General features: G+C 41.0%; 1 protein-coding gene across 9 annotated transcripts in view; it reads right to left on the bottom strand.

The window, feature by feature from the left end:
* FRYL (FRY like transcription coactivator) overlaps positions 1-12,200 on the bottom strand; it is a 244,633-nt gene that overhangs the window by 18,793 nt on the left and 213,640 nt on the right. For all 9 annotated transcript variants that reach the window (XM_027103011.1, XM_027103012.1, XM_027103013.1 and 6 more), the window contains 2 exons: positions 8,514-8,717; positions 5,890-6,057 (listed from right to left, as the gene is read on the bottom strand). In XM_027103011.1, the coding sequence (XP_026958812.1) occupies positions 5,890-6,057; positions 8,514-8,717 (372 nt within the window). The remainder of the gene's footprint in view (positions 1-5,889; positions 6,058-8,513; positions 8,718-12,200) is intronic.

The raw sequence follows: 12,200 nt of genomic DNA, 5'->3' as shown, positions 1-12,200 counted from the left end.
AAATGTATCACCTATTGCCACTTAGAAACATCATGGAGATCTTTTTTCTCCTACTAGGATTTAGGTGTTTACTTAGAAATATATCCTTATATATATAACACCTTCTCTCATACATATTCTAATTCCACATAAGTATAACTTTGTATTATTACTATCAATTCTCTCTTATTTGAAATGTCATTTCTTTCATTATGCTTGAACCTTATATCCAGTGAATCGTGGATATAAGAAGGGGAGGTAATTCAAAATGGTTAACCCACTGGTCCTATGGGGCTACCGTGAATCAAGAACAGGTCCTGACCAATCAGGAGGCTGCTGAACGAAAACAGGGAGGGCCACCTGACTGGTTTAAGTGAGCCGAACACCAGAGATGTAAGATTTGCTTTCAGGTGATAAGACCACAGTAACTCATTTAGGTTTGAGTTCTGAGGCTGCTTCATCAATGAGTTAGAGTTCAGAGAACACTGGGAAATTTTAGACTGTTGTACTTTTGAGAATTAAATGAACTATAAACATTTGTCAATGGGGGAAATGATAATGGAAATGTGTGTTATAAAGTATACAGTGTGGACTTCCCTGGTGGTACAGTGGTTTAGAATCCGCCTGCAGATGCAGGGGACATGGGTTTGAGCCCTGGTCGGGGAACTAAGATCCCACATGCCACGGGGCAACTAAGCCCTTGCTCCACAAGTACTGAGCCTGCGAGCCACAACTACTGAAGCCCACACGCCTGGAGCCCGTGCTCTGCAACAAGAGAAGCCACTGCAATGGGAAGCCCACGCACTGCAACGAAGAGTAGCCCCCGCTCGCCGCAACTGGAGAAAGCCTGTGCGCAGCAACAAAGACCCAACGCAGCCAAAAATAAATTAATTAATTAAAAATAAAAAATTTTAAAAATAAAGTATACAGTGGTATTTCCTTCCTATCCATTGTAACATTACTGAAATGATGTTGCCATGTGCCTGGCGTGGAGTAAAAGTTCAACAGGTACTGGCTGAATAAATGAACTACCACTACTAAAAAAGAAAAATACTTCCGGGGTGTATATCATGTCATATCAGCACCAGTTTTAATTTGCATGGACATTAGTTCAATCAGTTTGAAAGTAAGCACTAAAATAGTCTCACAGCTTTAGGAATAAAGATGAACTTCTTTCAGTACTTAGACCTAAGGTTACTACTTAGTTCTACAGTAGTTCCTTATCTCTTTTTCATGGATAAAAATAGAATTTTCCTTCCAAATTATGAAAAGTAAGTGAAATCCAGAGCCCCTGACCTCAGACCTCATCCGTAAAATTCATGTATAAAATGAAGGATTTTGACCAGCTTCTGGGCTGGGTGCTCTGGGATAAATTAATAACTACAATTAGTGTGCAAACTAATAATGGGGTTAGGCTAATGTACAAATGACGATAATATACGGTAGAGTATGGTACATGTAAGGTAAATATAAGTGATATACAGAGGACTACTGGTACTCAAAGGGAAAGATCACATCTGGTTGAGGCAATGAAGACTAGTCTCTTTGGAGGAAACGACATACGGTGGGCTTTGACAAAGATGGGGTAGGAGTAATGCTATGGACCAAAAGTTTCTGTCCCCTCAAAATTCCTATGTTGAAACCCTAACTCCCAATGGGATGGTATTAGAGGTAGGGGCCTTTGGGAGGTGATTAGGTCATGAGGGTAGAACCCGCATGAATGGGATTAGGACCCTTAAAAGAGGACAGAGAGCTGGCTTGTTCTTTTCCCACCATGTGAGAACACAACAAGAAGAGCTCCCAGGAAGAGAGCCCTCACCAGACAACGAATGGCTGGCACCTTGATCCTGGACTTCCTGGCCTCCAGAACTGTGAGAAATACATTTTATTGTTGATGAGCACCCCTGGTGACAGTATTTTGTTATAGCAGCCCAAGCTAAGATAGACGGTGTCTCAGGGGAAAGGACTTAGAAGATATCGAAGGCACAGAAGAAACATGGCAGGAAAACACAAAGTGTACTAAGGGAACACTGGTCTGGAGGTAATTATGCAGGGAAAGCACAAACTCTTTGAGTCTTCACAGGATAGTACTTTATAAATAATATAGTATAATCATTCCTTCATTGCTCCAATACCTTATATTCAGTACACTCTATTTAAGGTTTCCATGTGAATTTTTTTCTTAAAGATCTGGCCATTAAAGGGGTAAGCATTAGTTATTTGGAAAGATATTTTTCCTTCTACGTATCATGTTGAAATAACCCACCAAACTTCTTAGTTTAATGCCGTCACTTTTCATTAGTGTACACCTGTAATTTGTTGTCATTTGTTCTTGAATAATAATTTGAAAATCGATGTTTTACCTAAAATTATTATTATATAGTATATGCTGAAATTTTCTAATAACACCTAGAATGCATGAAGAGAGTGCTTTTTGGTTAATGGAATGAATTCCACTATTATACACAGATGGTGAGAATCAAATTTTCTTGAACTTTACCTTATTACACAATGTCTGTCTGTCTGTCTCTCTCTCTCTCACACACACACATGCACACTTCCATTCCAAGTTTCATTTCCTATAAGGAATAATTTCTGTCACACATGAATTGGTATCTAAACTATTATAGATACTAGAAGAAATCCCTCTGTGGAGGTTTCTCTGATAAACACAAGGACATAATCCCCTCTAGAGTAATTTGTATATATTATAGAGAAGGGAAGGACACACTGGGCTCTAAATTTTCTGTCTTGAGGTGGAATGCTTTAGCCTATTACGTTTCTTCTTCCCGATATTAACATAATTTAAGGGGAAAAATTCAAACATTTCTAGGATTTTTTCTTTAGTTCATAAAATGTTTCATCTACTATAATTAACTGTATTCCTCTTCTTGAGAAACTGCTTTATAGCAATATGCATAGCATATGTAACTCATATATAACTCTATATAATAGAGTTCTGGTTTTATTTCAATATATTAGTGCTTTCCTACGTTTTTTAAAGGCACAATTTTGGGTCATCTAACACTGTTTGGCACACCAGGGAAAAACAAGTTAGGTCATCATATCCAGCAGATACAAACTTGAATCATTCTCTTGTGGACAGCCATTCTTTTGGGGATTAATTTTAATGTCAATAGAATTATTTCTAAAAGAAATAGTATGATTCAAAAATATCTCCTTCATTCTCATCTGCCAGTGTCACGAAGTTTACAGTGATACTGAACTGTACTACTGTAAAAGGGAAAAAAACCTAGTAAATTAAAGTGGTTTTCCTTCATTTAAAAAGAAGTATCCTCAGGAACTTTATAGTACCTTGGAAGTAGGCCCATTAGATATTGTCGGATGAATGAATGTCTCATCTGAAATAACACAATTTCCAATATGTGTGGAAATATATATGAATTTCTGATTCATTTCCAATAAATATGAATGATTTACAGGAGGTAGTTTACTCACTAACTATGATTACAGCTATTTTAATTACCAAAAATAAAAGACTTCCCTGTTTGTTAACTACACAAAATTAAAGCACGTGACCACTTAACCATACTGCTTTTGTTAAAAAGGTATTTCTAGGATCAGCCTGCTGTCTTCCATTGTTTCTAATGAGAATGTCTGTTGACCAGTAACATGCTATGAGGCACACCAGACACAGTAGATTAGATTAACTAGTAGCTAATGCTCATGTAGCAAGCCTTCCAATGCTGAAAGGAACACAGTCTACTTAAAGCGCAGCTCTGCACCCTGTCGGCTCCCCCCGCAGACACTTTCCTGCCCACGCACTCTGTCGCTTCGGGACCCCCGATCTCCTGCTGATATTCTCCTCGTTTGTCTCCTCATCTCAGCCCCCTCCAATCCTCCCTCCACAGCTCGGTCAGAGACTTTACTAAAACACTGATCGGACTTTAACCTTCCTTGATGACAGACTGCAAGCTCCATGTGGCAGGTAGAGGTACTGGAACCGACTTTCCCTTTGCCCCAGAAAAAGCCAAGATTGAAGAGAATAAACACAAGCAGATCATGTCCTCCTGCTGAAAACCCTGTGACGGTTGCGTGCTGTGTGGCCTCTAAGCGTGGCCTCGAGAGCGCCCGGCCCCTCCTCGGGGAGTTCCTCCCCGACTCCACTCCCTCAGGTACACGTGCTCCAGCCCCAAGGGCCGGCCTGTCAGCTCATCAGGGCCTTCTCCACTCCCGTTTCCTGGGCCCTGAACATTCTTTCTCCACACCTTCAAGGGCTGGCTCCTCGTTACTTGTTTCACCTCAAATGCCACCCTATCTAACTCTCTCCCTTACCAAGTCCACATTATAGTCAGATTTTCTTAGTATGAAGAGTAAGATGATCACCTTCAGATATATCATTTATGTTTTATCTGTTTTACCTGTTTATTTTGTCTCTCCTACTAGAATTAAGCTCCATAAACCAGGAGCCTTGGCCTGTTTCACATGGTGCTATATGCCCAGGGCCTAGGACAGCGCCCAGCACACGGCAGGGGCTCAATAAATAAATATTGCTGAAATGTCTGACCGCCTGTGTGCCCCGTATTCCCAAGTCGGTATCTGGTATGGGGCTTGTCACATAACAGGCATCTCTGGGAAGAATGAAAATTCATGACTTCCTATCATCTCAAGGTAAAGTGTGTCTTTAGCACTGCCTGTGGGACCCAGCATGTCTTAGACTCGTCCATCTCTCCTACTGCTGCTGCCTGCACATACCATGTTATTTCACATGGCCGTGTCTTTCTGCATGATGCCCCTCTGCCTGCAAAGTCTCAACTGCCACGAAGCCCATCCTTTGCCACCATCACCCTTAATGCACAGCTGATCGGTTGTCCTTTGAGTTTTCACAAAGCTTTGAGCATGTCTATTACTGAGTTTCTCATATTGGCATGTAGTGCCCTTTTTTTAAACCATCTCTGTCTCCCTTAATAGACAGTGGACACTCTGAGGACAGGGTAATGTCTTATTCATCTTTCTAGCACCTAATGGAATGCCCAGCATCTAGTAAATCTCAATAAATATTTGTTGAATTGAATTACCTAAACTTCAGCCGTACTAATGTGAGCATTTAAAAAACTCCCCAAATGCCTTCATTTCAGAATATATCTGCTTACTGTAAAGATCTACAATACACTGTCAGTGTAATAAGAACATGAGATTTCAACTGACTCAGATAATAAGATCTAACAACTAGATTGGTCTAGATCTAATAACTACATTAATTTGGTTAACACTGAAAAAAATATAGTATTTTCCTAATACCAAGGCATAACAGCATATATGAGAGAGCTATAGCAATTACAGTTTAAAAAATATCTGTAATAATCTTAAAAAAAAAGAAACAAAAAAACTAAGAAAACTAATACTTACTTATTTTTGGTCAGTCATTAGCTTGGAATCTGGCTTATTTCTCACAGGCCTTTCCAAAAAACATAATACTGGTAGTTCCAAAATCTTTCCAAAAGGTTTCATTTTAACCAACTGCTAACACAGCTGGCCTGAGGTTTTCATCCCAATTATAGCACCAATCACAAAAACCCAAATACAAAGCAAAAAGAGAAGAAAAAACAAAAGCGGTCCTTCAAAGAAGGCACAGCGCCACAGAAGATGCTCCCATCCCCAGAGAAGCGCCTGTACATTAACCTAATCACATTCTGCAGCACAAAATGCTCATTAAAAACACTCAGGGTTATTTTTAACCTGTAGGTCATTTCCTTAATCTATCAATTTTTTTTTTTTTTCAATCATCAGATCTGACCATATCACTTAACCAACAGGTTAGAAATACTGGTAACAAATCAAATTAATTAGCGTATCAGATGAAAACTCTTTCAAAAGAAAAGCAAGGGGTATAACGGATTGCTAAAAAGAGCCCAGATTGGCCATGCACCAGCCCCCGTGTCTCCCCACCTCAGGCAGCTGGCTGTTAGCATTATCTAGAGAAGCTTCCAAACTTGGGGTCTCATCTCTGATTTGCAGCACTTCTTCTGTTGAGATGCTGCCCGTGGAGTCTTGAGACTGAAGAAGTAAATCAGGATGGTCTGGCATGGTTTCATCTGCAGCAGAATCATTGTTTAACTACAAGGAGAGATAGTAAGATAAGGAATTCATTTATGAGTCAGTGACGGTCACAAAGGCCACAAGAAACATTCTATGTTGTAAGGCATTCTGGGGCCATAGTTATAAAGAGCTTCTTTGACTTCCTAAAATTACTTTTTCCCCTCATTTCAGTCTATGCCAGAATTGGTGCTGTGAACGCAAGCAACTAACCCATCAGCAGAAATGACGTATCCGTTAACAAGGGTTAAATTTTGCTAAATAAAAACTACCAAAGTGAAAGAGCTCCTTGTGACTGTGTTAATCTTGACCTAAAATTCTTATTTTTACAGTGACGTCTCGTGCTTGCAGTTGGTCTAAGGACTCGTGAAGGGGGAGCTTTCACCTCTCCCGTGGCTTTGGCACCAAACGCTCAGTGGATTCTCAAGAAGCAGCATTAACTGGGAAGCCCGCACATAAGTCTGAACTGGCCATTCACTTATTTAAGCAAAAATCAATACCACAAATCTTCAGTAAGACGTAAAGAATTAGGACAATAAAGTTGTAATGGCAGGCCAGCCTCAGTGGGTTTATGTTCTAAGAAAATATTACAATTTTTCCTCTTTTAAGCAAGGTTATACATTTTTTTTTAAGGAATTATTTTTTAGGTGTGAAATGGTACTGTGATTATGATTTTATTTTATTTTTTGAATTTTTTAAAAGTATACATTTTATTTAATATTTAGATACACTTTTTTCTCTTTTAAAAAATTTAATTTTTTTAAATACAGCAGGTTCTTACTGGTAATCCATTTTATACATAGTAGTGTATACATGTCAATCCCAATCTCCCAATTCATCACACCACCACCCCCCTCCTGCCACTTTCCCCCCTTGGTGTCCATACGTTTGTTCTCTACATCTGTGTCTCAATTTCTGCCCATGCAGGGTTATACATTTTTAACGGCCAATATTTAACATAAGAAAAATCAAGTTCACGATTCAGAATAGATAAAGGCAAAAACTAATTTTTTTTTCCCTGTGAGGAGGAATCAGCTTCAAATTCTTTTTTAATTTCACTACCACTATGACTAGGGTCGGCCTTCTAAGGAGACCGTCAGTTCTGCCCTGAGGCTCTCATGGGAGCTAACCTTTGTTAAGCACTTACTATATGTCCTCCCCATGAAATTCCTACGAGGCAGGTACTGCAGGTACTACTGGGAGAGGGTAGGTAACGACCACAATTACACAGCAGGTTGGTGGCACGATGCCAGCCTCTGAGCCTCTAGTCTGGCTCCAGGGAGAGCCTGGGCCTTCTTCATTGAGTCGCTGCTACCAGCAACTCACTGTTCCTTTAAACGCGCACAGTCCCAGGAGGAGACTGTCCCTTAGGTAGCATGCAGACCGCCTGGCTCAAATGCACTTACTAGCAGTGTGTCCTGGGACAAGTCACTTAATCTACAGAAATGCTGTAACCAGACTTAGCTTGTGTGGTTGTGGGGAGAGTTATAGTGACTAATCCATGTAAAACACCTTGCCCAGGGCCTGATGAATCTCAAACACTCAGCGAGTGGTAACTGCTGCTACTGTTATCAGCAACACCTTATCACTTAATACGTGATAGGAAGTTAGTGGAAAGACATATTGGGGTAACGGTGAGATGCCACAACAGGAGGGGTGACAGGAAGCCAACCACAAGCTGACAACTGTACATGCTCGCTATCGAAAGCCAACTCAGCCTGGCCTTTCAACAGCACTGCCAGTGCTTTACCAGCAGACCGAGTGTGATGCAAATGGGCCCCATTAAAGAGAGGCATGGAAAGGGCCCTCATGTAAGAGCGCTGTAACTGTAGCTGCCGCCTGGTCTGCACTAGCTGACTCCTCATCGCGTGGGCCACGGTGGCTAATCCACACCCCTTCTCTCCCCTCGTCCTGCCACCTTCAAGTTCCAAGCCAGCTACCACTTCGTGCTCGCTGCTCCCCTCACTCCACATTTCTGAACGGACAGACTACTCCTGCAGCCTTCATTTTCTCATCTCTCTCTGAATATCTTCCATCTGGCCCTTGGAATACAAGTCAGAACCTCCATATAACTGACTTGATCTTGCAAAGAGAGCAAAGCTGTGCTCCATCTTTCCACGCTGACGAGGAAAGAAAAGCAGGTGGAGAATTAAGCGGTGCCGGTGCTCACACCGATACCAAAACATGTATCATTCGAGGCGAGGGCCTCTAAAAGTGCCCAGCACGACTCACTGTTACTAGGAGAGAAGCAATAGCACATACGTCTCAGCGGCTAAGCGGCACACAGTATCGAATGTGTGTTAGTTCTGTCATGAATAATGGAACACTGCACTGCGGCTACAATTTTGTATTTTCATTTCAGTGTGTGCATTTCACCCGCACTGAAATGAAAATCACAATATAGAGAAACAGTAACTACTAAGTTGGAAGTTAGGAGAAAGGAGGCCAGCTGTCACTGTACGAAAAGGTCAGCGTACCATCTGCGTGCGTGAGAGTATCTGGCTTGCTGTGAGTGCTGCTTCTTCTTCTGAGGACTCGTCCGTATCCTCCTGGTTTGTCAGGTTCAGGCTGGGGGTGCTGCTGGAACACTGGTACTCCTGGAGGGATGGTGTGTCCCCTTTGTCGATACTGTCCAGTGAGCGCCTGCGGACTCCCCAGTTGAAATTGTCCATGCTTTCACCCTGGAAAGGCAAGACATCGTTTCTAAGACCTCAAATACATGCTTATAAATATAGGAGAGGTAATACAGCGGGAAAACATACACCAAGATGAGAAATACTTAATGCATCATCATAAGCAGAGTTTCAATCAGCCCTTCAATTTCTTGAAACTTTTAAAACATCATTCAATATTTATAATATTTAAAGGGATCAAAATATTTGGTCAATGACCTGTTTTAACTAAAGAATTCTCTTGACTTTCTATCTTATATTACTGGGGACCAACTAAATCTACTACCTAGGCCATTTCTATTCTAATACACAAACACAGATGAGACCACAAGGAAGACAAATACATCACAGATGACAACAAATAAACAATCCACAACACCAGGCTGCAACTTACCTGCAGCTCCTGGTTAGCAAAAAGGAAAACACACAGAATTAGAAAGAACGAAGACAAACATGTAAATATACGCTACACTTTTGGGGAAAACTCTTTGTGATTTCTCAAACCCAAAGACTGATTCAAGCTCTGGATTAAGCTTTGTGCAGGAAGCCAACATGTGATTCAAACTACTTTTTTATGCAAAATATATTGTGAAAAAGTCAGAGACAGACACTTAAAACAACATTTCTATGATACACTTTGGCAACACAAACTTTAGGAAAATCTTCAAAATTTACATAGATTTAATGCTGGATACAATGTAAAACTGACTTAAAATACCCACATTCAGTTGACAACATACAGGTTCACGATTATTTTAGACTGTAGCATGGTTCTGGCTACACCCAATGGTCATTTTTTGCTACAAAGTAGTTTAAAATCAAGATCATATTTATCAAAACATAACCTTTGCCAATCTCAAAAGGTCAACAGGAAATAAGACAAATTTCAATTTCGCCCCACTTACGGATTTATATAAGTTAACGTTTCTGTTATTCCAAGCTGATCCTCCTTTTGTAAGGATATAACTCTTACGCTCCTCTTTCTTAAGCCCTGATGACAAATTACAGTGTGTTGGCTAGCAAAATATGACTTATGTGTATTCCTTTACTCAAGAGGGATTGTCCAGAATAGAGGTTTTCAGATTTTTTTTTTTTAAATAAAGCAGAGGAATACTCATGTCAAATGAAATTTACGACGGAAATCAACTGTGCAAAACTGATGAACAAAACCAGGGCTGCTCCGGTTGAAAAAGGTGGCCAGGAGTCCTCGGATCTTTCCCTATTTCTCAGGTATCCTACAAGCCCTAAGGCTCTGCAGGTCAGAGTTTGAAAGCCACCTTCCTAGAACATATCATTTCAAATATTGTGATGTAGCAGAACACATAATAATGGCAACAGCCCTTGATACATATCTGGTGAATGAATGAATACACACTGTGGGCTTTCAAGGTTGGGGAATATTTTAGAAGTTTCATTAGCAGTCAAGTTTGTTTTGTAGCAAAGTACTTCCTTTTACCATGTTCGAAGCAAGACTATCTTTAGGTTTTAGAAAAGCTCTATCTTTTGATTTGGCCTAATTATGAGGCATAAATTAGCACCACCCTCCCCAAATTACTGTGACTTGAATGAAAGATAGAACTACAATAAGCATCTTTAATTCCTTCTAAGGTTCTATTCAAGAGTCATATTCATTACTATGGACATTTTAGAGTACTGGATGAACCTGAAAGTATTTGCATTGTTCTTTTAAAAAAAAAAAAAAAAAGGCTAACAAAAAGAAAGAAACTGACCATTACAAAAATGTCAAGAGCCAGCCTTTAGAGATTCTAAATTCTGCACTGAAAAAAGCAAGTAACTACAGAAGAATTTATAAGTGGCTCATGCCCGTGAGGTAGGGCAGCAGGTCTCTTGAACCCACCACACGTCCTTGCCTGATTGTGCAAGTCTGTCCAATTTCCTACAACATGTTTTTCAAACTGTGGGAGCGACATCAATTTTAGAGGCTGGTGACCTGCTCTTTTTAAAAAAAAAAACAAAAAACAAATGAAAGGAATAGAAAATATCACTGTGCATAGCATAGAGTAAGGATGCATATTCTTGAAATTTTTATTTTAAAGGTGCGTCCATACAGATACACTTGGATGTGATATAAAATGTACTAGCAATGGCCACAGCTCAAAAAAAAAAAAGTTTAAAAGCCACTGCCCTGTAAGACGCTGAATAATACTTGTTCTTGGGCTCCTGTGAACCTGTCCAGTGGTGTCTTTGGGAATATGGCGAACTAGGACATAGGAGCCTGTGCCGCCCCTCAGCCAGGGTAAGGGCTTCTGCTGATCTCTGAGGCGCCATGGTCATACCCTCATATCTGCAGGGGTGGGGGGCCTGGGGGGCCGAAGCACACAGGAGGACCTCCCTAAACTGGCTTCCTATCAACAGCTAATGGTGTGACGTGGCAGAAGCCATTACATTTTATTCCTCCACCTCACCTATATGAGCCAAAGGAAACATCCCTTCAAGAGGGTTGATGAATGCATGCAAGTTATATGAGCGATTTTAATGTCTTTGGACAGAGATATATCAGTGACACGGTATGGATACTTGACAGTAAGGCATTTGGGGCTCTTGAAGATAGACATTTATAACAATTTTAGAATGAACATTTTTGTGATCTGTTTGATGTAAACTTTTCAGATTTAGGAGACTGTTGTTTAGGGGACTGACTGACATCAGCTACAGGACTAGGCCCTGAACTGCCTAACACAACCAGGGCAGTGGGCAATCCTGTTCTCTTTGCCACAATGATTGGTTTAGAAATTGGCAAATGTCCCAACTTGGGCCAATGAGATGTGACAAGAAGCGTGCTAAAAGCATTCGGAGAGTAACTTCTTTACTTTCATGAGAGCATTTCTGGAAGTGACCCCTGCTTCCTCTTAACACTGCTGTGTGTGGACATAACCAAGGTCGTCTGAGGTGAAGCTGACTTTCAGAGAAGGGCAGAGCCTACAGAATTGCAGAGAAACAGCCGGAAACCTCACTGAGCCTTGTCTAAAATAAGCTCTAACTCTGGGCTGGCTCAGCTCTGGGAGCGTGAATCTACTTTCCGAGTTGGATTTTCCATTTGGGAAGCATCTAAACTGACACAACTATCAACTTTCTCTAAATGGAGTCAATATCAAGGACAAAGTCCTTGGTATTGAATGAAATGAGGCATTTGAGAGAGCTGGCTCCAACCTAAAGAAGAAAGTGATGATCAATGTCATAGGCAGAATCTCAGCCACAGGAAAGTGTTCCAGAAGGGAGCCAAAGGCGCCTTAATCGTCAATTTAGTTTCAGGGCCACCCTCTTTAAAGTTGTCTGATAATTTTTTAAAAAATAACTAATTTTATTTTTATTTTTTGCATTACGTGGGTCTCTCACCGTTGTGGCCTCTCCCATTGCGGAGCACGGGCTCCGGACGCGCTGGCCCAGAGGCCACGGCTCACGGGCCCAGCCGCTCCGCGGCATGTGGGATCCTCCTGGACCAGGGCACGAACCCGTGTCCCCTGCATCGGC

The sequence above is a fragment of the Aethalodelphis obliquidens genome, unplaced genomic scaffold, assembly GCF_003676395.1.
Source record: "Aethalodelphis obliquidens isolate GAN/ISIS:26980383/991018 unplaced genomic scaffold, ASM367639v1 scaffold6, whole genome shotgun sequence".
In the NCBI taxonomy this organism is placed as follows: Eukaryota; Metazoa; Chordata; class Mammalia; order Artiodactyla; family Delphinidae; genus Aethalodelphis; species Aethalodelphis obliquidens.
Note: the sequence above shows the minus strand (reverse complement) of the source record. Positions and strands in the feature narration are given on the sequence as shown.